This window comes from Saccopteryx bilineata, chromosome 1, assembly GCF_036850765.1.
Source record: "Saccopteryx bilineata isolate mSacBil1 chromosome 1, mSacBil1_pri_phased_curated, whole genome shotgun sequence".
Classification (NCBI taxonomy): Eukaryota; Metazoa; Chordata; class Mammalia; order Chiroptera; family Emballonuridae; genus Saccopteryx; species Saccopteryx bilineata.
In genome coordinates, this window is record NC_089490.1 from 324,544,264 (window position 1) to 324,571,708 (window position 27,445).

Sequence of the window (27,445 nt, forward strand, 5' to 3'; positions counted from 1 at the left end):
GAAGCGCCCATTTGCTTCTCCACCCCTCCACCGCGCCTTCCTCTCGGTCTCTCTCTTCCCCTCCCGCAGCCAAGGCTCCATTGGAGCAAAGATGGCCCGGGCGCTGGGGATGGCTCTGTGGCCTCTGCCCCAGGCGCTAGAGTGGCTCTGGTCGCTGCAGAGTATTGCTCCGGAGGGGCAGAGCATCGCCCCCTGGTGGGCAGAGCGTCGCCCCATGGTGGGCGTGCCGGGTGGATCCCGGTCCGGCGCATGCGGGAGTCTGTCTGACTGTCTCTCCCTGTTTCCAGCTTCAGAAAAATGCAAAAAAAAAAAAAAAAAAAAGATAATGTCTCTAATTTGGCCTCCTCATATTTACTCTTCATCTACAGTATTCCTAAAGTGGCGGTTTCCAAAACGCTGAGCTGGACAGTCCAACTCGACAAATATTAGTGACTTAACTGGCTGGTGACCTTTGTGAAGCCAAAACCAATAATTAACATCAGCTCCCCGTGTCGCTTCTCTAAAACAGCATTTACACACATTGCGGCATTAATAAGGCAGAAGCGAGGAGGCGCGAGCTCTGAGCAGGATAAGCACAGAACAAAGTCACTGGGAGGCTGGGAGGGAAGGCACTGTAGTCAAAGTAATCAATTTGGCAATGGCTGGTATGCACTCCAGACTGCGGACCATTCAACAGCTGCCAATAATTCAACCGACTAGGGCGCCTACCTGGTTTGGACAAGATGCCTACCCGGGCCCTTACACCCACGTGACCAAAGGAGCAATGATTTCGCAGGCCAGGGTTCGGGTACAGTCATCCCAGCGGTGCTGGCGACATTCGGCGACCTGAACTGCTAGGCCTACAAGCGAGGGGGGCGTGGGAAACAGAGACGAGCCAGGCCTGTTTCAATGGAGAGGCGCAGCCTGGCCGGAGAAGCAGTGGACGCCCGCGGTAACAGGGGACGCTTTCGGCAGGGCGCCGTGCCCAAGTGTGGGGTAAGACGACTGGCCGAGGGCGCTCTAAGGATGAGGGAAAGCAGAGAAGCGCCAGGACCGCCCCCGGGCCTATTTGGACGTCAACCTCTTCTTACCGAGAACTGAGAACCAGAGGTCGTAGAGACCGATGCTGCCGCCATCTTCCTGCCTGCCCAGCGGCTCTCCCCAGCCCCGGGGCTTTCCTCCAGCTCTTATTCAAGATTTAAGAGCCGTCCACCAGGGGCGACCCTAAGCCGAGCCCCAGGTGGAAGGGGCTAGGGTGCCGGTGCCGGGTCTAGAAACCCCCTACCCCACACCCCTTAGGGACGCCCACGCTCAGAGCGCACGAGGAGAGGGCAACGCGTCCTAACGGACGTCTTGAGTAGCCAATCAAAAAGGCGGACGTCTTCCGTAGGCGCGCACACGCCCCTCCCCTCGGTAACGTCACAGGGTAGCGCGTAGTCCGGAACGCCGAGGCCGATTACAGGGCAGGCTACTTAGCTCGGTACGCAGAGGTGGGCCTTCTCGAGGAATGGAGGCTAGGGGATGTTTCGTCTCCTGAGACAACTCAATGGAATGTTTGAGTCGACTGAAGCTAAAGCAAATGCGAAATTCACACCATTAATTCTCTTGGACTAAACGCCAAGGAGAGCGTTGGCTTGACTCCGGGACGCTTCTCTTGGTGAAGTACTCACCTTTTGGCCAATAACGAATAGGGCGGGGAGGGGCTTAATGATTTGCTCCAATACAAGTCCAGTGAAAAGGAGAGGCAACCTTCGCGAACACTTGCCCGGGGCCTTTGGGCGGGGCGAGTTCAAAGCGGCTTTCGCGCGCACAGAGCGGCAGGCTGTGATTGGCCAGCGACTTCCTCCCTTTGTGGGAGCTCCCTGCGTAGCGGGGTGAAGGGTTGGGAGGGGCGGCCGCGTGACGCAGTAACTTCCCCAGCTAATCAGGGATGGGGAAGGGAGGCCGAGAAGGAAGCGGATCCGCTGCCGCGCAGCTAAACTGCAGCGAACTGCCCGCTTCGTCTCCCTCCGCCGCTTTCGGGGCCTAAGCGGGAGCTGCTGGGACGGCGTCACTGGGTGGGCTGGGGCAGAAGTGGAGGCGGAGGGAGACGGCGGCGTCCACCGGGACTTGGGCTCTCGCGGCGAGGCCCTGGTGGGCGCGAGGTAGGGGGAGGGGGAGGAGGAGGAGCCCGCGGCCCGGGCGGCGGAGCCGACTTCCCCGTAGGGCCCCGCCTCGTAGCGGGCGGCGGTGGAGGAGGAGACTGAGGAGCAGGATGGCGGCCTCGGCCCTGTACGCCTGCACCAAGTGTACCCAGCGCTATCCCTTCGAGGAGCTCTCCCAGGGCCAGCAGCTCTGCAAGGTCCGTGGGCGCCGGGCGGCGGGCGGGCGGGGTTTCCTCGGCCAGAGCCCGAGGGAGCTGGGTGCCCGCTGCAGTGCAGCCCCGCTCTCTGCCGGCGCCTTGGGGTACCGGCGCCCTCGCCCCCTCAACCCGGGACCCCTCTATCGGATGACCCGGGCAGCAACTGGGAAAGGCCCCTGAGCGGAAGACAGTTTCGTGTCCTCTTCGAGGCGGCCCCGTAGGGGTCCGGGCCCCAACAACGTTCGGGGTCCTCGGGTGGGGCTGACTGAGGCAGCCACCTGTCTATGCCGCAGAGACCCTGTGGTGGAGATGTTTTCATCTCTCTCTTTTTTGTTTTCCTTTTTTGCCTGGTCTGCCCTCTCCTTCCACCGGGAGGCAGGGGACGGTTTTTGCACTTTCTTGCTAGGAACCTGAAGCAGCAAAGCTGATGGCATCCTTCTTCCCTGTCCAGGAAAGCGAAGCGACTGGCTTGGGAACAGAATGCTCTGATTTGGAGCTCCTCCCATCCCAATAAAGCTGGGCTGCTGTCTGTGAGCAACGGTGCAAAATAAGTAGTTACACATTTAACCAATTCTTGAAATCGGCCTTGACAGCTTTCTTAATTTATCTGTACCATACCCCCCACATCTAATAAAGACAAAGATACCTAAATTCCCTAAGGGATTACACTGTAATTGGCCACTTACATGATAAATCACCCAATTGTCTACGTTGGGGAACGGATTTTATATATTAATGTTTTAGACATTGAGTAGGTTAGGCAATAATTTTAAACCAGGATAGTGAAACTTGGGACTTTGAGATAGATACTGATTAATTCACTGTCTTATTACAGGAATGTCGGATTGCACATCCTATTGTAAAATGTACATACTGCAGATCAGAATTTCAACAAGAGAGGTTTGTATACTGATCAGTTTTTGATTGTTAAAAACAAGTATTACCTGTAAGGAATACTTGGGTGTTATAACTCTATGTTTTTATTAAAGTATTTTTTTAAATATGGTTTAGCTTCTTAAATTTTAAGTTGTAAGCCTTTTAGATGGGGTGGAAGAGAGAATGTTGATTAAAAAATTACATCTATGCTTCAGTTTGAACACGAGGAAATAAGTAAATTATTGTATGGAAATTGTATAGCTTTGCCAGCGAAAAATTCAAAAATAAGCAGGTACTATAAAGCTAACAAAAGTGCACAACATGAGTGCTAACAGGGACCCCAGGGGAGGTCCTTAGTGTTACTACTACTTTCCAAACTGAAATCTTATATATACTATTTTTAATAGGATGGTTCCTGTTATAAAATTAGAGTACACACAATAGAGTAACCTAAGAGAATCCTAAGTTGGTGTGGGCATGATAATAGTGGAGAAGGCCCAGTGGAAAGTTAGGTAGGCACTGATAGGTAATGCTGTTATAAATAGTGGCAAGTGTGAGGATCTTGCAACAAGATAGGAAACGTTAAGACTTTTGTTTACCAAAAATACTCAATGAAAATTTTCAACCTTTTTCATCTTATGGCACATGTAAACTAATTACTGAAATTCTGCAGCACATCCAAAAAATGTGTTTTGCTGATTTAACAAAAAAGAAATAGGTATGATTTTGATTCTTTCATACCAGACAGTTATTGTTGTGTTGGCTGTCATTTTTTTTATTTGATAGTTTTAGGGAAAAGAGGTCAGTGCCTCTGACTAGTCATGTAGGACATGTTTAAAAAATTCTTATGGCACATAGGTTGAATATTGCTGTCTTACATTAATGGAAGAGGAGTAAATTTGAATAATAGACAATGCTAAACAATTCTTATTTGTATTTTTTTTTTAAATTCTTGGTTTATATTAGAGGGACTTTTAAGAACTACTAAAGCAAGTCGTTAAACTCTATTTAGTTCACTATTATGTTGATTATCTTAGAAAACTATGTAAATTTGATCACTTACAATTTCCTTTTCAGCAAAACTAATACAATTTGTAAGAAGTGTGCTCAAAATGTGAAGCAGTTTGGCACAGTAAGTATGTCATATATTTTTGTTACCGGTTATTGTTATTGGTCAATTAATGTTTTTCACAAAGAGGGATCTTTTAAAAAATATGTAGTTCTTAAATATTGTGACATATCAAAATTTTTCAGGAAATGAGTTTTCTATAGACAGTCTATGGGGAAGGTGACAACATTTAAAAACAGTCATGTGCATATTGTTGAACTACAGGGTGTAATTTATGATTTTACTCATTAAAGACTTACATACAACAAAACGAACTCCTGGTTATAGAGAACCTACTTACCCATAAAGTTTGCATAATGATGCTTTTGTCCCTTGTTCAGAACCTCCAACAACTTTTATATAGCAGCACAATTCAGGCATTTATTCACAAAAGGCATGATACTGTTCTAGTACAAATTTTCTTCTTACATGTATATTACAGTCATTATTGGTCTGTTACAGTCATGATTAGTCAAAGTGTTGGCCTTAAGGCTCTATAAAATCCTGAATCATCTTTTGAATATCATAAAGTGAAGGTATGTTTGTTACAGTTTATATTGAAAATGCTTATGCCAATTTTTTAAAGTTGAAAACTCACATATAGTATATATTTGTTGGCATTATCTGTCCCTTGTATGATGAAAAGTTGTTAAATATTCTTTTGAATAAATGATAGTGATTAAGCTAACCAGGATATAAAATTTGTAGTTCCCCCTTCATATACTGGATACACGAAAATTTTCAATGAATGTATACTTTTATTTTCATTTTTTTAGGACCTTTTATCCTAGTAGCTTGCATTGCAAATCGTAAATGTTTCTCATCATCTTATTTAACTATTCAATAAACAAAAGAATGTCATGACTAGAAATGGATTTTACTAAATAAATATAAACTTGATAAATGTCACTGAATATAACAGGGCAACATAAAGTACGTCCTCAAATAACATTGTTTTGTTATGACATTGATAAGATGCATTAGGACCTTAACTCTCGTTTATATTGATTATCTTGTGATAAAATTGGTTTTGATATGTATCATTTCGCTTAAAGTCACAGAACCTATCAACAATGTTAACTGAGGACTTGCTGTATTTGACAAAAGAAAAATTTCTTTTATCTATTAGTTTTATAATTCCAGAAAACTGTCTGTGTGTATATTTTATACAGCAAATTTTAAATATTTTTAAGGAAAATATATATCTTTTTCAGCCTAAGCCTTGTCAGTACTGTAATATAATTGCAGCATTTATTGGTACAAAGTGTCAGCGTTGCACAAATTCAGAAAAAAAATATGGACCACCTCAGACTTGTGAGCAGTGCAAACAACAATGTGCTTTTGATCGGAAGGAGGAAGGCAGAAGAAAGGTATGCTTTATGTTATGACTTATTCTGGAAATTAAAACATCAAATCAGAAACCGTTATAATTAATACACTACTGAGATTTGAGGTAGTGTTTGGGTCCCTGAAAGGGATTGATGTAAGTGTAGGAATAGTGCATTTTCTCTTTCCTTGCATCTTATGTAGCTTCATGTTGAACAACTGAGATTACAATACTTTGAAAAACATTTTATGATAGCTATTCTATTCTGCTTACCATATTTCTTCATGTATAAAGATGCACATTTTTTTGAAAAATTCGGAGTCTTAAAAATTGGGTGCGTCTTATACAATGGTTGTAGATTTTTTTTACTTGCATTTCCCACTTTTTCCGTGCTTGTTTTTGTGCTCATTGTTGAAGACATGATTCGTCATCAGACACAGATGAGGACAAGCTAATGGATGGGAGTTTGGATAGTGTTAAGGAGTTGTATGAATTTTATGATGAATAAAACGAGTCCAATAACTTTATGTAATACATTTTTTTTTCAAATTTTGGGCCCCGGGATTAAGGTTCGTCTTATGCATGGGAGTGTCTTATACATGGGGAAATATGGTAATTATCTAACAGTTGGTTTGGGTAAATTACTGCTTTTAAATCCTTTCAGCTACTTACAATTTTGGTGATTACTGATATAAAAAAATACCTGATGGCACATTAACATATATAATTCAAAGTAAGTCTTGTGCCTATTAATTTTGGGATAGGGATTTCTATTTTATTTTTTTATTTTTTTAAGTGGAGAGGAGGGGTGGCAGACTCCTGCATGTGCCCTGTTCAGGATCTGCCAGGCAACCTCCCATCTGGGGTCCATGCTCAAATCATCCAAGCTATCCTCAGTGCCCTGGGACTGGTGCTCGAACCAGTTGAGCCATTGACTGCAGAAGGGGGAGAGGGAGGAAGAGAAGCAGATGGTCACTTCTCTTGTGTGCCCTGACCAGGAATCAAACCTGGGATGGCCAGTACTTTTTTTATTTATGAGCCAATTGGCTAGGGCCTTGTTTATTTATTAAGATTTTATTTGGTTTTAGAGGAGAGAGAGATAGAGGGTAAGGTGGGGGCAAGGGTGGGGAACGGGAAGCATCAACACATAGCTGTTTCTCCTGTGTGCTTTGACTGGATAAGCCTGGAGTTTCAAACTGACAACCTCAGTATTCCAGGTTGATACTTCATCCACTGTACACCATTGGTCAGGCGAGGCTCGTATTTTAAATCATTGTTTTTTTTCTACCTACACTTAAAAAGTATTTGTATGTGTTTGGCATTCCTCTGCTAATGAGCATTCACACAGCCCTGTTGTCTCAGTTTCAGTTGATTTGGAAAATGTCTCTTTGAGGAACCCCCCCCAGCTGCTCTTTCAGCAATAATATGCACTCTAGTTGTAAGACATGTCCCTCTAGCACTTTTTGGGTGAACCAGTAGGGGCTAGAAACTTACTTTATTTTTATAGGTTTAGTTCTAATAATTTTGGAAAGAAGTCTTTTTTCCTCTCCCTTGACATCCAATCGATTCACATTATTTGTAGTAGTTATGTTCTATAAAGCTGCTGCAAACGCTGAATTAGTGATCACTATTGCTTCTCAGGGCAATTACAAGATTAGGTTTCTGCTGCTAGTCACAGCCTGATCTGTATATAATCTTGTTTTATTTAAAGACACCTTAATAGATACTGTTGATTGGTTAAATTGAACTCATAACAGCATTATAACTATGCCAGAATGAAGCTTGTCTAACATGTATTTTCTGCATAACATACATCACAGCCTTCTTGTGCTTAGGAACATCACATATCATGTCATTATACCTGGGAACCATTTTAAACAGTGAAGTTACTGAAAAAAAGCACAAAATGCAAAAAACATGCACTAATAGACCATGAGAAGGACACTTATTTACAGTATGAGGGTTGAAAGAAGAAGGCAGCAGAGGGTCACCTTGTTCACCCTGAGCGAGAAAGGTTCTTCCCAACTGCACAGTTGTTTGCTGCTCTGTGCATGTGCATAAATGATCCCGAAAGCGTTGTAGGTTGGTTTTTGAAGTTAGAGATAAATTTTAGCAAGTAGATGCTGAATTTACAAATGTAAAATTTGCAAATAATGACAACCAACTGTGTATGTCATTCAAGCTCTCTTTCTATAAATTAGTGGGAAATGCTTTCTCATTTTAGTAATTGCAGTGATTTAAGAAATCAAGGCCCTGGCCAGTTGGCTCAGTGGATAGAATGTTGGCCAGGCATATGGACAGTCTGGGTTCAATCCCTGGTCAGAGCACACATGTGAAGTGACCATCTACTTCTCTTCCCCTCCTTCTACCCCTTCTCTTTTTCTTCCTCTCTTGAAAGGCAGTGACTTGGTTGGTTTGAGCGTTGGCCTCAGGCGCCAAGCATAGTTTGGGTGATTTGAGCATCAGCCCCAGTTGGGGGTTGCCAGGTGGATCCCGATCAAGGGCACAAGTGGGAGTCTTGTCTTTTATCTCCCCTCCTATTGCTTAAAAAAAAAAAGAATTCAAGCTAGTGGCTCGGTTTCTTTAAAGTATATGATCAATTCATTCTCATTTTCAAAATAATAAAATTTTCTCTCTTTACAGTAAAAAATGCCTCAAAACTAGTGGAAGTCTGTATGTCATCCTCACTAATTTTATGATCCACCAAACAAGCATTTTCCCAAGTGTCAGAATAGTCTAATAGTTTAATTTTACTTCATTTTGCAACCGTGTGTGTGTGTGTGTGTGTGTGTGTGTGTGTGTGTGTGTGTGTGAGAGATAAGGCTAGAAGTTGAGCACTTTTATTTTACCTACTTTGACCTATGGCCATTTAACAGGTATATTTAATCTAATACACATATTTTCTTTACAAAGGTTGATGGAAAGTTACTATGCTGGCTCTGTACTTTATCATACAAGAGAGTTTTACAGAAGACAAAAGAACAAAGAAAGAGCCTAGGATCTTCGCATTCAAATTCATCTTCTTCATCTCTTACCGAGAAAGACCAGCATCATTCAAAACATCATCACCACCATCATCACCATCACCATCACCATCGACACAGCAGTAGCCATCACAAGTAAGTACTTTGAAAATCATGTTTTCTAAAATCCTCCCATGCATTTAATGCCAAATACTAGTATGCTAATTTCCATTGTAGATGGTTAACTTCTTAGTGTCTAGAGCTGTTTCCCCACTTTATTCAGTGTATAAAATTACACACATAGAGTGTGGTTAGCTATTTACCTTAATAATAAAGATAAGACATTTAGGGGATTACTGTATAAAATTATGATCATATTATGGAGTCAAAATACAAGTATATTAGAGTTAACTAATACTTTACTGACTTTATCAAAAGCCTTGGTTTTCTATTTTATTTAAGTAATTATGACTACATGTAAAATTTTTTTTACAAGTAAAGTCCTAACAGTGATAACTTACGATATCAAGTGATAACTAATATTTACCTAGTTATCATTAATTTTAGTTAAAACAAAATTAAACCACTGACTAAGAAATGTACATTCAGTATTTTTGAGAAGAGATTGTAACATTATCATTGTGACCACGATAGAAACATTCTGCATCTTCAAGGTTCTCAAAGTATGAGAAGTAATTTTTTTAACTCATGGTGTTTTACTATATTTTTTAAAAAACACATAGGCAGGAACTCTTTAAATATAAACAACTACTTGGTTTTTAGAGTGTCAGGTGGGGAGTTATACAGTAGTAATATCTTAACTCTTATGTGTTTAGTGTAAATGTTTTTAAGTGTAGATTTAGTCATCAGGGAAAAATAAAAAATAATGAAACACACATTTAAATGGAGAACTCAGAAACATGATACACACAGATTTTCAGAAGAATTATTGTTTTTTCCCAGATTGATCCTTTAAGAGTTCAAGATCAGTAAAACAATTTTATTTACAGAAAATTGATGCCTATCACCATTAGGAACACGGTGAGTGCTATTTTGGAAAAATAATAGAGTTTTAATTAAAATTTGACTCTAGATCAAGGAAAGCCCGTATTAGATTATGGGGTGTTATTGAAGCACACTGATGGTGATTACTTCAGGAGCATTTTTTTCCACTTGCTTTACTGTGCTGTGCTTCCTGGGTATAACAGTGGTAGGCCAAATAGTGACTTCTAATCTGGCTATTTTGAAGAAATTTAGTGGTCTTTATATCAGAGGATCACAAGGGGAAAATGAACATAAATCTTCCTTGTTTTTGCTTCTTGCTTTAATAAAAAATATGACAAATGGTATCCGGCAGACCTACTCCTCAGACTCAGCTAAAATGTACATTTCCCTTGCCCTTCAGGGAAAATAAATTTATCTTAGGGTGATGTGAAAGGGCACACTCAATATGTTTAAAAGATCAAATTCTGTGACAGGCACTTAGTATTTTTAAAATGACAGGTTTCAAACATAAAGAGAAAGGGGGTGGTATTGACTTTTTTTCCTTTTGACTAATTAAGAAATACAAATACTGTTTTATAGTTGATGAGTAGACTGTTTGACAAGTCAATCCATTAAATTCAGTAGATTAGACGGATTATGGGGAGCATATATATTATGATTTATAGTGATGGAAGAGGGGAAGGGAAGAAATTCTTGTCAATCTGGATCCAGGAATGCCTCACCTCAGAAAGTAAGGATGAGAATTCTAAATGTTCCTGTTTAACCATTATTAATGTGATTCTTTTCACTTGGAGATCAGGATAGTGCTATTCATGTGTGCTTATATGGCTTACTAATGCATAATGAAACTTTTTAGAGACAAAAGAGCAACTGAATTCGTTAGTAGGGTTGCTATATGTTGCCACAAACAAAGAAAAACTCAGGTTCATGGATTAGAGAATTCCCCAACTTGATATTTACTTGGAAGTGATTTTTAAGAACATGATTTTTTACTTGGAAAAATAAAATAAAATACTATAGCTAAACCAATAGTAAATTTTGTACACACACACATACATTTATGTTTTTAGTTATTATATATATGTTAGCACTCTACTTATACATTACATAACCTATTGAATCCTCATATATGTTATACCCACTTTATCGATGAGGGAACTGAGGCTCAGGAATTTTAAGTACATTGCAAAAGGTCGCACACCAGGTCTTCTGACGTCTCATATATTGTATAAATATATGATATCTGGTACATAGGAAATGCTGTGTACATGTTGAGTCAGTAAACTATGGCTTAATGAAGAATTGACAAAAGGAGTTTGTAGGATATATAGTGCATGATAAGGTGGTTATATTAGTATTATGGCATAATGGAAGAGCAGTAGTATAGTGTTAATTATAAGTAAAAGGTAAGTCAGTTGTTACTATGAAATTTTCTAGCATAACTTCTTCAGATTATGGACTAAAGATCTAGACTTTGGAGAGAGCTCATAGGATAAGTAGGAGAGAAACAAAGAAATTAAGATATTTCTTGGTTCAACCTGACATACTATTTTGAGCAACTTGAGTTTACTCCAAAGGAAAAATCTTCATGTAGAATTGTTAGGAAGGCCTTGACTTTAAAGGTAGAACATGTATCTGAAATAGTAAGGGCAGCCTAAATATAGGACAGACTTGATAATTATAGAACCCTGTTGTGGTGTTTCATGGTCACATACCCCAACCCTTACTGTGATACTAAATTAAATTTGGACGGCCTCATTAAAATAAAATTCATTCCCTATCATAATACTTCTCTTGAAGAACTTAGAATGACTAGTAGTCATTCTACTTAGACTAGTAGTCATCTGATTAGAACTTATCTTATTAGTATGTTATTTATTTATTATGTATTTGCTTACTCTGAAAACTTAATTGAGTATGTCTTTCTCTGAACAAAAGATTATAATAAACATGTATAATTTGATTTCATTGGGAAGACTCCTGTTAAATGTAGATGTATTAAATAAATGTTATTAGATATCATTTATATATTTTTCAGAATCAGCAATTTGAGTCCGGAACAAGAGCAAGGACTATGGAAACAGAGGTAAATATGTTAACATATTTTCTGAAGTATTCCAAAAAGTATTTTTTAAGTGAGACATCCTTTCAACCTTGTCACGTAGGCTTTTAAAAAATCAGTGATGTTCAGCAATATTTTAGGGGAAGGAGAAATAACTTATCATTTGGTGTGTCAGCCTTTTTTACTCTAATTATTCTTATTAATGTTTGGTTTCAGCCATAAATCTTCTGCAGCAATTCAGAATGAAACTCCAAAGAAAAAGCCCAAATTGGAATCTAAGCCATCTAATGGAGATAGGTAAAAATGAATTTCTTTAGCGAAAATTCAACTTGGTTGAACAGTTCTGGTTGATTGCTAGTTATTACTAGGTGAAAGAATAGAAATGTGTCTTCTACATTGACCTTTTGAGTCATCCAGAAGAGAATACATAATCAGTTAAAATTTTTAACTTAATTTTGGCAAGAAGAAAGTGGCACTGAACTATGTTGTTCTATTTGGGGAATAAATTTGGGTTTAAAAAAAAGGAAAACAATTCTGAGTAGAGAACATTCTATTTATCTTAATTCTTCTTCAATGAAACACAAATCTAATTGTGATATTTTAAATTGACCTGCTAGGAAAATGTTTTTAGATTTAAAGTATATGAGCGTTACTTTGTTTTAGTTCATTAGCCAAAAGTTTGCTGATGTTACTGTACAAATTGGCTGCCTATTGCTTTACACTAGAAGTATTGACCCCCTAAAAGCTAATACTGAATTATATTTCTGCAGGTGTATGTAATGTGTGCCATTAGTAAGGTAATTTGCCAGTTGCATCCATTTCTGTCAGGTACATATTTTTTTGCATTAGCCTTAAGGATGTTTGTGGAATTGTCTAATTTATGCAATTTGAACACCTGCTCATTTTCTTTCTACTTCATGTAACTGTGTTTTACTTTTTTCTTTTTAGTAGCTCTATAAATCAGTCAGCAGATAGTGGGGGAACAGACAATTTTGTCCTTATAAGTCAACTGAAAGAAGAAGTGATGTCACTTAAACGTCTCTTACAGCAGAGAGACCAGACCATTTTAGAAAAAGATAAAAAGGTAAGAACATGATTTACTTAAGCTTGGTAAGATTTACATCTTGACTCTTGCTTGATAATTGCTAATTTTATTAGACTTTCTTTAATAATTTAGTACTGTTTATTGTGCATGATTTTGTTTTGTTTTTAAGTGAGAGGAGGGGAGATAGATATACTCTTGCATATGCCCTGACTAGGATCCACCTGGCAACCCCCTGTCTGGGCTGATGCTCTCGGACCAAGCTATTTTTAGTACCAGAGGCTGACACTTGAACCATCCGAGCTACCTTCAGCGCCCTAGGTCCAATGCTCTAACCAGTCGAGTCACTGGCTGTGGGAGGGGAAAAGAGAAGAGGGAGAGGGAGGGGCAGAGAAGCAGGTGGTCACTTCTCGTGTGTGCCCTGAGTGGGGATTGAACCTGGGATGTCCATATACCAAGCTGACGCTCTATCCATTGAGCCAGTTGACCAGGCCCTGTTGTGGCTCTTAATAGGACACATTACAAAAGCCTAAATTGGAACCTATGCCATCTAATGAAAATAATAAAATAGTCTTTCAGAATTTTTGTTCTGATAGTTAATTGAGACCTAATTAGAATTGTAATATTTTCTGAACATTAGTTTTCAGTAAGCCCTTAATTTGAAAATGAGATATAAATGGTATATTATATGAATTCTCATGATTTAATAAAGTACTTGAATATAGCCTTTTATATACCAATTATGTATTTATTTCAGTTGAGATCTCATAACTGGTGAGAAGTAATGCTATGGGAATCTCCTATGTTTTAGTCAATGATTATTTAGCAATAGATGTCGAAGATTATTTTGTACAAAGTAAGTGTATTTATTGGGACTTTATCAGTGAGATCAAAAGAATATCAAATATGTTGTTGCTTTAGTGAAAAATTATAACTTGCTGTGTGAACTTGAGCAGATGCTTTCACTTTGGGCCTCAATTTTCTCATTTTACTGATTTGTTGATTTTTAGAGGGAGAGAGAAGCACTCATTTGTTTCACTTACTTAGTAGTACATTCATTGGCTGCTTCCTATATGTGCCCTGACTGGGGCTCAAACCCACAACCATGGCATTTCAGGACGATCAACCAACTGAACTAACCGACCAGGGTCTCAGTTTTCTCATTTTAAAAAGGAGAGTGTTAGTGCTGTCTCATGGGGTTGTTGTTATGATGAAATGAAATTGTACTTACTGTAACTCCTGGTACATGCTCATAGAGCTTATATCTGCTACTATTAATGTTTGGTCATCTTTGAGAGTAGAACAGGCGTGGCCAACAGTTTTTGCCCTCGGGCCAGATTAGAAAGAAAACTTTTTTCACGGGCTGGACAAAATATTAAAATTAAAAAATGTTAAATATGCCTGACCTGTGGTGGCACAGTGGATAAAGCGTTGACCTGGAAATGCTGAGATCGCCGGTTTGAAACCCTGGGCTTGCCTGGTCAAGGCACATATGGGAGTTGATGCTTCCAGCTCCTCCCCCCTTCTCTCTCCCTGTCTCTCTCTCCTCTCTCTCCCTCTCTCTCTATCCCTCTCTCTCCTCTCTAAAATGAATTAAAAAAAAATTTTTTTTTAAATGTTAAATACAAAAACGATTCGTTTAGCCTGACCTGTGGTGGCGCAGTGGATAAAGCGTCAACCTGGAAACGCTGAGGTTGCCGGTTCAAAACCCTGGGCTTGCCTGCTCAAGGCACATATGGGAGTTGATGCTTCCTGCTCCTCCCCCCCCCCTCTTTCTAATGAATAAATAAAATAAATAAATAAATAAACCGATTTGTTTAAGTAAACAAAACTTTATTATGTAATTTGTTTATGAATAAATGTAAGTGAATGAAAAAATATTTTAGTATACAATATTATTTTAATAAAATATAACTACATACCGTATAAATATCCAAACTGTATCGCATTCGAAACAATATTTAATTAATAGAATGAGCTTGAAGGAGTTATATCGCAAATAAAACAATTATTTCGTTTTACAAATAGCCTGGACACGTTTTCAGTTATCAACTGCAGCTATTGTCTATGCTACAATGCCACTTAATTCAGCACACTTGACTACAAAAGTAATGAATTATTTGACCTTGGGTGCACACTAGCAAACTCCGCCAAAAAGAATGTGGGTTTCACATCACCGCTAAACGTCAAACAGTTTATATTGAGTACAGACAAGTACAATAGTTGTAAATCTCTTTTTTTTTTTTTTTTACAGAGACAGAGTCAGAGAGAGGGACAGATAGGGACAGACAGGAATGGAGAGAGATGAGAAGCATCAATCATCAGTTTTTCGTTGACTACCCTCATATGTGCCTCGATCATGGGCCTTCAGCAGACCAAGTAACCCCTTGCTCGAGCCAGCAACCAAGCTGGTGAGCTTTGCTCAAACCAGATGAGCCTGTGCTCAACCCGGCAAGCTTGGGGTCTCGAACCTGGGTCCTCCGCATCCCAGTCCAACGCTCCATCCACTGCGCCACCGCCTGGTCAGGCTGTAAATCTTTATAATGGAATTTTTTTAAAAAAATAAAGAAGTATCGCAAATACATTCGACCAATTATTGGAAGTTAACCCTAGATTAGTCACATGTGGAATTCTTTTCCGCATATCACCATCTTCTTAAATATCTTGATTTCCAATAATCAAAGATGCTTCAGCTTCTGAGTAGCTGAGATTTTAAAGTAGCGGAGAATATTAAAAATTTAATTGTGGGCCGCATAAACTCATTATGCAGGCTGGATTCAGCCTGTGGGCCGTGTGTTGGCCATGCCTGGGTAGAACCTACTTTTGTACTTGTTTTATGGTCCTAGACTATTTTGATCTAGTTTAGACATCTTATGCAATAGGAATACATTAAAAACATTTATTTTAAAGTTGTAAACAAGACATGATTATAAATATGTATGTGAATTACCTGTTCCCGAGTATCTATAGAGCTTTTACCTCTGGCATTCAACAACTTTTATGTTACGTTTTCCCAAACTTTGATGGTTTAGCGGATTAAGTTTAATACCTTTGTACCTTACTTTAAACACATTCAGTATAGGAAATTTTGGATTGATATAAGGTAAAAATAGGATAGTTACAAGTATCTTATTTTTCAGGGATAATTTTGATTGCACGATTTTTTAAAATGTGCTTTTATAAAAATTTATGCACAGAATTTTAGAGACATTTCTATTGTACTAAGACAAGTATACCTGTATTAACCTAGATAAAAGTTGAATAAATGGTAAGTTTACTATAATAGTGATTCTAAAATCAAGTAGTAATGAATCTTGGAATTTTTTTGCTTTTTAGGTATTTTCTAGCATAACATATTTACTTCATTGAGTTTTCTGATTTTGTTACTGCTCCTTTTTTCTTAAAAAATACTAGTGGATATGGGCATTAACAGTGTTGTAAGGAAAGTAATAATTGTAAACTTATAGCTGCATACAGTGGGGGTCAAAAGTAGGTTTACAGTTGTGAGTACGCAAACACAGAGTTTATTCTTTATTAATTATTGTATTAGTTTTCATACAAACAACTGTAAACCTACTTCTGTGCCACCCTGTGTTTGCAGTTTTTTCTTATAATGTAAATCTCAGACAACCAAGTTTTTTTCTTTGATTTATTTCATTATATTTAGTTATTTCTAGAGCCAGTCATGTACTAGCTCATGAGGATACAAAGATGAATAAATAAGAAACAGTTCTTATCTTTCAGAAATTCATAATCTGGAGGCAACTTATAGTGTAATAACAAGAAAAATTATCTTAGCTGATTGATGTGAATTGGCATTTTGGAACAGGAATTCCTTTGTGCTATAGCAAAGAGAGAATTCAGTTTGTATTTTTCTGAAGCTGGAAATGGGGAGGCAGACAGACTCCTGCATGCGCCGACTGGGATCCACCCGGCATGCCCACCATGGGGCGATGCTCTGCCCATCTGGGGTGTCGCTCTGTTGCAACCAGAGCCAGTCTAGCGCCTGAGGCAGAGGCCACAGAGCCATCCCCAGCGCCTGGGCCATCTTTGCTCCAATGGAGTCTTGGCTGCGGGAGGGGAAGAGAGAGAGAGAGAGAAAAAGGAGAGGGGGAGGGGTGGAGAAGCAGATGGGTGCTTCTCCTGTGTGCCCTGGCCGGGAATCAAACCCGGGACTTCTGCACACCAGGCTCACGCTCTACCACTGAGCCAATTGGCCAGGGCCAGTTTGTCTTTGAATTTAACAAAGCATTGGCTTTTATTCAGAAAATAAGAATGGAAGACACTGTGACTTTCTTCCTTTTTGCGGTTGTATATCTTTGATTTACTAGCTACTGGATAATTACAAAAAAGAACTGCAAACCTTTAAAGCAGGGGTCCCCAAACTTTTTACACAGGGGGCCAGTTCACTGTCCCTCAGACCGTTGGAGGGCCAGACTATAAAAAAAACTATGAACAAATCCCTATACACACTGCACATATCTTATTTTAAAGTAAAAAAACAAAATGAGAACAAATACAATATTTAAAATAAAGAACAAGTAAATTTAAATCAACAAACTGACCAGTTTTTCAATGGGAACTATGCTCCTCTCACCGACCACCAATGAAAGAGGTGCCCCTTCCGGAAGTGCGGTGGGGGCCGGATAAATGGCCTCGGGGCCACATGTGGCCCGCGGTCCGTAGTTTGGGGACCCCTGCTTTAAAGCTTATATTATAAAAACCATGTAAAATTAACCAGAAGCTCTTTTATGCATGGCTCTGATAATCTAATGACATAAACCAACATATTTTTTAAAGTCATGAGATTTTATGTTTTGTGTCATTGGGTTATATGAAAATTGCCATGTTACCTTCTTTGCTTTCTCAAATCACTCGCTCTTTTTTTTTTACATTTGTCTAATTTAGCCCCCCCCCCCTTTTTTTAGGGCACATGAGGTGGAGGCAGACAGGGACACAGAGAAAGGAAGGGAGAAAGATGAGAAGCATCAACTCATAGTTGGGGCACCTTAGTTGTTCATTGGTTGCTTTCTCATAGTGCCTTGATGGGGGAGGGAGGGCAGCCAAGCCAGTGACCTCTTGGTCAGGCCGGTGGCCTAGGGGTCTTGTCAGTGATCCCATGCTCAAGCTGGTGAACCCAAGTTCAGGCTCACGACTTCAGGGCTTTGAACCATGGTCCTCAGCCTTCCAGGCCAATGCTCTAGTCTCTGTGCCACTATCAGGTCAGGCTAATTTAGCCTAAATTTTAAACTAACCCATTTTCCTTTCTTATTACATATTTGTTATATTTCTCTGCTTTGTTCTCCATCTTTACCTCATATCTTAGTTGGAATTGGATACATAATTCTGTCATATATTTTTATTTATTTATTTTTTTTGTATTTTTCTGAAGTTGGAAACGGGGAGGCAGTCAGACTCCTGCATGTGCCTGACCAGGATCCACCCAGCATGCCCACCAGGGAGTGATGCTCTGCCCATCTGGGGTGTCGCTCTTTTGCAACCAGAGCCATTCTAGTGCCTGAGGCAGAGGCCACGGAGCCATCCTCAGCGCCTGGGCCAACTTTGCTCCAATGGAGCCTTGGCTGCAGGAGGGGAAGAGAGAGACAGAGAGGAATGAGAGGGGGAGGGGTGGAGAAGCAGATGGGTGCATCTCCTGTGTGCCCTGGCCGGGAATCGAACCCGGGACTCCTGCACGCCAGGCCGATGCACTACCACTGAGCCAACCTGCCAGGGCCCTGTCATATATTTTTAAATAAAAGCAATATAGCTTTTGGTTCATAAGATCACTCCTCTTTGTACATGTACTGTGTTAAAAGGTTTTTTTTGATTCAGTAAGAGGAAGGGAGGCAGAGACCGTCTCCCGCATGTACCTCAACCAGTTTCCACCTGGCACTCCCACTAGAGGGCAATGCTCTGCCCGTATGGGTCATTGTTCCTTTGCTCAGCAACAGAGCTCTTCTTAGTGCTGAGGCGGAGGCCATGGAGCCATCCTCAGCACCCAGGGCCAACTTGCTCCAGTCAAGCCATGGCTGCAGGAGGGAAAGAGAGAAAAGTGAGACAGGGAGGGGTGTAGAAACAGATGGGCACGTCTCCTTTGTTCTCTGACCTGTAATCGAACCAGGAACATCACATGCTGGGCCAATGCTCTACTACTGAGCCAACCAGCCAGGGGCGAAACTTTTTTCTTAATCGTTGAGAGATTATTTTTAACTTGAAACCAGTGTTTACTTTGTTATATATAGTATATAACATAATGTACATTTTAATAGAAGCATTTTCAAGATAGTAAGCCATTAAGCTTTTCTGTTGGCACACCAGTTGCCAAACTGTTCAGTGAAGTCCCTTAAATAGAAATAAAAAGCCAACTTCCTAAAAGTTTTACTGAGGGTTCAGTATTATTTAACATTAAAATTATACTATACCAAATTAGATAGAATTCATAATTTCACAAAACAGAAATTCTAGATGTTATAAAACTCAGAAAACCACTATTAACATCTTTCGCTTTTATAATGAATTGTGAGTTTATTATAAAGAATATTTAAAATGTCCTATTGTGTATGTCCACATACTTACATATATATATGTTTGTTTGTGTTTTAATCAGTTAACTGAACTAAAGGCAGACTTTCAGTACCAAGAATCAAACTTGAGAACAAAAATGAACAGTATGGAAAAAGCTCACAAAGAAACTGTGGAACAACTTCAGGTAAATAACCTTATTTATGTGAAGTATTAGGCAAGAAAGGCTAAACTTTGTTAATAGTATTCACTCTCTTAGAATGGTATTGGCATCTCTATTTTATGCATATTTGGTGCATTTTCAGCTTTGATTTAGACGTTGCAACAGTAGTAGTTTTTAATCCTGCTCCCGTTAAATGTTATTGCTTGCAGTCACTTGATAGGGGATTCAGTATATTAATTCTTAAAACTGCCTAAACTTCAAGTGAGGTTTGAGAAAAGGATGTCATTGCAGTATGTTCAATTGATCAAAACATTAAAAATCAGATTTATGAAAAGAAGTTCTTTAGTATATTTTGCAATCATTCTTCCTATTTTCTCCCAGGTAATTTGGGAAGGGAAATGGGTGTACAAAACCAATTTTCAGGGACCTCAGGTGGAGGAAATGCTTGAAGAGATGCAAGCCATCTAGGTCAACCTCAGAGTGTTGCCAAGTATATATACTCAGTAGGATTTTTTTTTTTTCATTTTTCCGAAGCTGGAAACGGGGAGGCAGTCAGACAGACTCCCGCATGCACCCGACTGGGATCCACTGGGTATGCCCACCAGGGGGTGATGCCCTGCCCCTCTGGGGTGTCGTTCTGTTGCATCCAGAGCCATTCTAGCGCCTGAGGCAGAGGCCACAGAGCCATCCCCAGTGCCCAGGCCATCTTTGCTCCAGTGGAGCCTTGGCTGCAGGAGGGAAAGAGAGAGACAGAGAGGAAGGAGGGGGGGTGTGGAGAAGCAAATGGGCGCCTCTCCTGTGTGCCCTGGCCGGGAGTCAAACCCAGGACTACTGCATGGCAGGCCGACGCTCTACTGCTGAGCCAACCGGCCAGGGCCTCAGTAGGATTTAACATAGAGAACAAATGAATGGTGAAGCCAAGAGTCACCACAGTTACAAAGAGGTCAGTATCTGATTTCTGGCACACAGAGATGGAGAGCATCCAACAGGGATATAGATTATTTCTTTATTTAAGCTTTTCTCACCTAGGTTTCAGAAAGTTAGAAATTAGACTACATTAAATTAATTATGAATTAATTACATTCTATTGATTTATACTCTTACATTTGTAGAATTAATCATTGGGTAGCAGGGTTTTCAAAAGTTTTAAAAGCATAAAGGATGCCAGCACACAGACTTGACTCTTAATGGGAGGGTACAGCTTGGGAAGGAAGGATACTGCCTTGTTTTTTGTTTTAAACAGTGTAGCACCAAGGGATATTTGCTATTTCTATCTTTTGGCATTGTATTCTTCATACTTCTTTTAAAGTAGTTTAAATTGAATGAGATTAGGAAGCTGTTGGAATTTGAGGTATTGGTTGCCTACTCTTAATGCTGTCTTTTTTTTTTTTTTAATGTACTCCACCCCTCCCACTCCCCCCCCCTTTTCACTCTTAACTCATAAGTCTTTACACTGTTACAAAGAATTTTTAAGAGAAACATTGTGTAGAACCTGGTACATAGTAGGCATTCAAATAATTTGTTGAATGAGTGTGATTTATGGAACTGCCCATTTTCCTTCTATTTTGAGAGATCGCCCATGTATTGGGTTTCTTATACATTATTGTTTATCATCTACCCACAAGTATTAGTTTTATGATACTCTTATTTTTCTCATTCAGTTATTAATGCTGAATAATTACCTGGGGACAAAATCTTCTGCATGATGATCTCTGATTTAATGTGGGATAATCAGAACTCTGGAGTACATCCAGAGTGAAGTAACAAGAACTGTGAGCAGCACTTAAACATGATAAAACTTAGTACTTCTCAGTGTTCAAGTGAGCAGCCTGTTTTATTTTTTTAGTGTAAGCACAGGAGAACCTCTTATATGTCTAAGTCTGATGGACGTCTTAAGCCTGTTTCCACTTGTTTGGTAGCTAAATTTTCATATGATAGAATAGTAACTTAACATTTATATAGAAGTATGACATTTTCAGTATAACTTTACATAGTCTGATTTGCTCCTTAAGATAAGTTTGATTTATGTGGTATGAAACTGTTCACATAACTTAGAAGTGTCATAGAATCCTACATCTTCTGGCTCTGATTTGACTATACTTTCTCCTGCCATCTCAGGTTACTAGGTTTTCTATTCATCCTCATTATCAGACCATTTTCCTGTATCTTTTGTGTTATTGCTGGAGACATTCTGTTACAGTTAGGTACCCTTTTTTAAACCCATTCCCTTTAGCAATAGTGTACTAGTCGGTGAGTAAGCATACTTAACTATTTGTCTTACCTTTTTGTGATAAGAAGTTGAATCCTGTAGCAGGAAACTTACCTTGCTCTAATACAGGGGTCGGGAACCTATGGCTCGCGAGCCAGGTGTGGCTCTTTTGATGGCTGCATCTGGCTCGCAGACAAATCTTTAATAAGAAAATAGTAACGTTAAAAATATAAAACATTTTCATGTATTACAATCCATTCATTTCCTACCACTCATGTTCATGGCTGCAGGTGGCTGGAGCCAATCACAGCTGTCCTCCGGGACAACACCAAATTTTTATTGGATAATGCATAACGTACACGGGTTGTTGTATGGCTGTCACGGAATTACATTTTAAAATATGTGGCATTCATGGCTCTCTCAGCCAAAAAGGTTCCCGACCCCTGCTCTAATAGCTCATTTTAACTATCAAACCTGAGAGAGAAGCACTGAGCATCACAAGAAAAATTGTACAAAATACCCAAAACCCAAAACACCTAAATTATCTAAAGTATCAAGAATACCAGATTTAAAAGGCTACCTTTCATTTAGGAGATAAGTTGATAAAAGAAAAGGTTACTAACATTTGAGTGCCTACTATGTATGGGCTACTGTGTTTGACTGTTTTATATATTTGATTAGCTCTTTCCATTTCTGTTGTGGGGGTGAAGTTTCTGTTTACATAAGAGAAAATAGTCTCCAGGTTACATAGCAGGTAAGGAGCAGCGCCAGGGTTCAGAGCAGGATGTGTGGTTCTTAATCCAGTTACTCTTTCCAGCATTTCTAAACATTTTTAACTTGAATTGCTTAAGAGTTTTTAAATAACTTAATGGATTTTTGAGGGTTTGTAATGAAGTAATATTAGTATGAGAAATTTTTAATGTACAGTGGTACCTTGAGATATGAATTTAATTCATTCTGTAACCGAGCTCGTAAGTCAGTCAACTCATATATCAAACTGCCAATACTGGATCCGTGCATGTGCCAACGCACCAACTAGCGCCAGCTTCCCGAGTCATGACTCGTATCTTGGAATTTCGCTCGGATCTGGAACAAAAATATGGACTGAGTCACAGCTCGTATGTTAAAAAATTTGTATGTTGGTCTGTTTGTATCTCAAGGAACCACTGTATTTATATTTAAATATTACATTATAAAATCTATTTTTATTGTATATGTATTAGAATAGACAGATTTGGGCTTGTCTGCACTTGACAACGAATGTGCTTTTTTCTTAAATAATTTATCAGCAAATAAATTTATTAGTAGCATGATTGAGAGACCAAATATATAAATGCAGATTGAAAATTAGCTGCTAAAGAAATAAAAGGAAAAGTTGCTTTCAGTACCAATTGTTTGAGTTCTGGTACTTCATACTTAGAATATGAGAATTATACTCATTTGTGTATTTCATAATGATTGAGAAAAAATAATTTAAGATTAACTTTTTTATTATTTGGTATATCATTGTAAATGCTTGTGTATAAATATACACAGCTTACAGATTGCTAAGCGAAATAAGTCAGATGGAAAAAGTCTAGAACCATATGATTTCACTCATGTGAGATGTAAAACTGAAAGGAAGAAATGAACAAACAAGACAACCCACAGGCAGAGACAACATGGTGATTACCAGAGGGAAAGGGGGCTGGGGGGAGTCGTAAAGGGTAAAGGGATCAAATAAATGGTGATGGAAGGAGATTTGACTTTGGGTGGTGGGTACACAGTGCAATGTACAGATCATGTATCACAGAAATGTACACTTGAAACCTATATGATCCTATTAACCAATATCACCACAGTAAATTTAATTTTTTAAAAAAGGAAGAAAGTTCAAAACTACCACGCTAACTGGGACTGGTCAGTTGAGTAATAGACCAGTTGATCATGAATGTGTTCACTTGATTTCCACTAATTGCTAGGCATTCCTAATGATTTGTTCTCTGAATTTCTCAGAATAAAAATTCTTTTAAATAAATGGTTTTCTAAATTTGCAATTGAAACTCTTAATTACCACCTTAATTATTTAACAACCACAAACAAAATGCTGCTAATTGTGCAGTGGAACATAAAAAGAAAGATTTGATTTACAAATTAAGATTACTTTAAGAATATTTGCATTTTGGAGGTCATAGTTATTAATTAGGGAGTTTGATTGCAGAGGAGTAGGGGAGTGAAGATACAAAGCTTGCAAAGCTTTATGTTTCAGAAACTGCTTTGAAGATAGTATGCAGAGGCAGGGTGTTATGTTGCCATAGAAAGGCTAAAATTAGAGTAGAAGGTGAAACACTGAGGTTAAAAAAAAAGTCTATGTAGATAAATTTTGGCACCTGTGAAGGAAAATGGTTTTCAGATTTAAGCCAGAGGTTATCTTTTAAAGTTTTCTTATTTTAGAGCAGCACTCACTTTCCAAACCCTTGTAAACACTCCCCAATTGGCTCAAAAACTCCAACAAAAGTGTTTCATCATTAATGTACTTATATATATGGAGGGTCCTTAATATTTACATTTCCATGGTTAAGATATTGCATAGGGAGATAGGGAATCAAAATATGAAAATATTCTGAATACTGAGGGTCCCTATTTATACATTCCTTACTACACACTAGTGATTGTCACATCGCACTGGCTCAAGGACAGTGTCTTTGTTGATGGTGGATGGAACATTTGAATGAAGTGCAGATTTAAGATAGATGACAGAGTGAAATTTTGAATCTTTGAAAAACTTTTAGCCTTTCCTGAAACTAAAAGGATGATGTAACTAACTCCTGAAATTGTATCGGTCACTACCAAATGACTGTATGGCAATTAAAAGAACAAAAATAAGATCAGAAAGGGTGGTTGTAATGGGCTTTAAAAAATTGAGTATCATTAAGTTAAGAGAAGCTCTTTGGCAAAGTGATAATGTCACCTTTTTGCCAAAAGGACTAATGCTTGTTCTGTAAGTAGGTGCACATGAAATGAGACTGTACAGTTTGTAGGGAAAGATTCCTCCCAGATCATCACTTGAGTCATTTGATTTTACTCATTGTAAAATAAAGCTATTTTCATTATAGGTTTTCAGGATAAAGAGCCACACATTTTTTTTCCTAGTTAAAATTTTGACCCCCTTTTAAGCAGACTCACTTTTAGGTTGCCATTTTTTGTAAATGATTATATCCTTGGACAATCATTTTATTGACATTTATAAGCCAATCTAGGATTTTCCTTCTATATCTCTATAGGTAAAGAGATGAACCTAAATATACTCTTTCCTTTAATTGTTAGTGTTTCAATGAAATCTTGTTATATAAGTGAATTAAAAAAGCATTAAAGAAGTAGTATTCATCATAACTTAATATTTCAAACATTATTAATCTTAAATGTTTTTGTCTCCCACAGGCCAAAAACAGAGAACTACTCAAACAGGTGGCAGCATTGTCAAAGGGTAAAAAGTTTGATAAAAGTGGAAGTATACTAACATCCCCTTGAGAAAGTTCATGATTTAATATTTCTGCTGAAAATGTAAATTTGAAAAAATTCTGTGAAGCCCTTAAATTCTGTGTAATGGAAAAATATTTTTGCACACCAAATGAATTGGCGTGTTTCCTATTCACTTTTGTAACCAATATACAGCATTTTTTAAGTTGTAAAACATTCAAATAAAACTTCAACTGGTTTGAAGTAACTTTTTAATTATTTGATATCCAGGAACTTTTTTGCCAGCAATAGTATTAAACAGTTGTACAGGAGTGCATGAGTAGTGCTTTTTATAAAATGCAACATGCAATAATAGAGTAGATATGGTTTTAAGAAATCAGAGCAGCAGGGTTTTTGTTTTTGTTTTACACCATGCTAACTTCAGATAAATAGTTTTCAGTTTAGAAATACAAAAACAAAATTTATTTTTTCCCTTGGTAAGAGAGAGAGACACACACAGACAGACAGGAAGGGAGAGAAATGAGAAGTATCAATTCTTTGTTGCAGCACCTTAGTTGTTCATTAATTGCTTTCTCAAATGTGCCTTGACCGGAGGGGCTACAGCAGACCGAGTGACCCTTTGCTCAAGCCAGCAATCTTGGGTTTAAGCTGGTGAGCCTTGCTCAAACCAGACGAGCCCGCGCTCAAGCTGGCGACCTCAGGGTTTTGAACCTGGGTCCTCCACGTCCCAGTTCGACACTCTATCCACTGTGCCACCGTTTGGTCAGGCCAGTAACTTTTAAATAAGGAAAATGTTGAACACTGGTTTTTTTGTTAATTATGTTTTCACTTTGCATCAACATTAACTTAGGAGAGAATTATGGTGCTTTTAGTAAATGAACTTCAGAGATTATGTAAATGTTTTTAAATTTTACATCATTAACATTAGTTAGTAAACAACTAGTATGTTCATTACTGGCATAGGAATTAATGTTTATTGTATAGTATCCCAGGTAAAATGTGTTTTGTTTTGTAAAAACTACTGGATTTTTACTTACAAGTGCCTTTTTGCCACCTAATGTTTTTATTTATAGGAATGCTGATCTTTTGTATATAGTTTGTTTTAAAATCATGTTTAATAAATGTTTGTATATAAATGCCTATGTACAGAAGCCTATTTCAAAAGGAAATCAAAGTTGCTAGTAAAATGTTTGAGGTTTCATTAAGAACTGATAATGCATATAGACTTGATTTTGTGGTTTGTTTTTGTGTGATATGGGAAGCTGTTGGTCATTGAATTATGTCAAAAATACTTCCCCAAAGATTTAATTTTAAATCACTTTTGATAGAGTAATTTTATTTTTTATGTGATATGGCTTCATGTTCATATTTTGTAAGTTACGTTTTGCTTTATTTTTTTTATAAAAGTTTTTAAAATTTATAATTTTTTTGCGGTGGTCCATGTATCTGCTTTCCTTATAATATGTGGTTATCTAAGTTAATATTTATGTGCACCATACTTAATTTGTAAGTTTAAAGCAAATCTGGAAAAAAATAACTTTTAAATCAATTTCTGACTATCTTTGAATAAATTGGAATTTATTGTTTTAAGATTCAGGTACTATTTATAAGAAAATTATATAAGAGTCTTTAAAATTGTCTATAAAAGGTTAAGGTAGTGTTGGATAGCTTATGGAAGTTATTGACTAATTATATTCTGATCCATTGTTTTCCAGCCTGTAATGGAATTGATCTCCTTCTTAATATATATGCCTGCTCAGACTTTTAGTTGAATTTTAAAGCATCAGCCATTGCTAGATATACTGGATAGAGTGAGAGAGAGTTCTTTCTCTTAGGAATTTATGGGCAAAGGTAAATATGAAGTAAACTACTAAATTTACCAGTTTTGGAGAATTTTGTTTTTAAAGAAGCATTAGTTATGAATGTCATCAAAGGTCATTTTTTCTTAGAACACAGGATGATTGTAATTATTTTTAGTATGACTCGTGTTTCAGTACATTATTTCTATGGTTATTCATTGTAAAATATCAAATGATCCTTTGTCCAATTTGAAAACAACCTAGGGTAATTTTCAAGTGATAGCAAAAGACTGAATCAGTCAGACTTGGAAGAACTAAATCAATTTATTTTTATGAGATATTCATGTAATTTCCTAAATTTAGTACTTTCAACAATGCTGGATACTGCCTTCTTAACACAGATTTTAATGTTTGCAGGGTTTGCAAAATTCATAAGATATGTAGTCATTACCTTTCTTTAAAATTTTTAATGTTTTATATTCTGGTTTCCTAGTCATTTGTCAATCCATAGTGTTTATTATGGTTTTAAAATAAGCCGTGTAATAGTTATTATACCTTTTTGGAGCTGCTAAAAAAGAAAGGTGTCCTTT

At 38.2% G+C, this 27,445-nt stretch overlaps 2 protein-coding genes across 7 annotated transcripts in view; one reads left to right on the forward strand and one right to left on the reverse strand.

Moving 5' to 3' along the window:
- The window catches only part of CEP57 (centrosomal protein 57), a 56,770-nt gene extending 55,450 nt beyond the window's left edge, over positions 1 to 1,320 (reverse strand). For all 4 annotated transcript variants that reach the window (XM_066248133.1, XM_066248151.1, XM_066248124.1 and 1 more), the window contains exon 1: positions 1,071 to 1,320. In XM_066248133.1, coding sequence (XP_066104230.1) covers positions 1,071 to 1,115 — 45 coding nt within the window. In that variant the 5' untranslated portion in view covers positions 1,116 to 1,320. The remainder of the gene's footprint in view (positions 1 to 1,070) is intronic.
- On the forward strand, positions 874 to 27,131 carry FAM76B (family with sequence similarity 76 member B). 3 transcript variants are annotated; one of them, XM_066248172.1, is made up of 10 exons: positions 874 to 975; positions 3,156 to 3,220; positions 4,274 to 4,328; positions 5,519 to 5,674; positions 8,545 to 8,750; positions 11,638 to 11,685; positions 11,878 to 11,958; positions 12,610 to 12,745; positions 19,311 to 19,412; positions 25,018 to 27,131. In XM_066248172.1, the coding sequence occupies exons 1-10, from the start codon at positions 889 to 891 to the stop codon at positions 25,105 to 25,107; spliced, it is 1,026 nt and encodes a 341-aa protein (XP_066104269.1). In that variant the 5' UTR covers positions 874 to 888; the 3' UTR covers positions 25,108 to 27,131. The 3 variants fall into 3 exon arrangements, with proteins under 3 accessions (XP_066104269.1, XP_066104261.1, XP_066104277.1); XM_066248164.1 differs by lacking the exon at positions 874 to 975 and adding an exon at positions 1,900 to 2,320; XM_066248180.1 differs by lacking the exon at positions 874 to 975 and adding an exon at positions 1,900 to 2,320 and having other exon boundaries at positions 12,613 to 12,745.
- The last annotated feature ends 314 nt before the right edge of the window (positions 27,132 to 27,445 follow it).

Excerpts from the sequence above, each read along its gene's own strand:
- FAM76B (XM_066248172.1), top strand. The coding sequence starts at position 889 with ATGGAGAGGCGCAGCCTGGCCGGAGAAGCAGTGGACGCCCGCGGTAAC. Across the intron at positions 4,329-5,518 it reads ATGTGAAGCAGTTTGGCACA|CCTAAGCCTTGTCAGTACTG; the intron begins GTAAGTATGTCA and ends TATCTTTTTCAG. Across the intron at positions 5,675-8,544 it reads AGGAGGAAGGCAGAAGAAAG|GTTGATGGAAAGTTACTATG; the intron begins GTATGCTTTATG and ends TTCTTTACAAAG.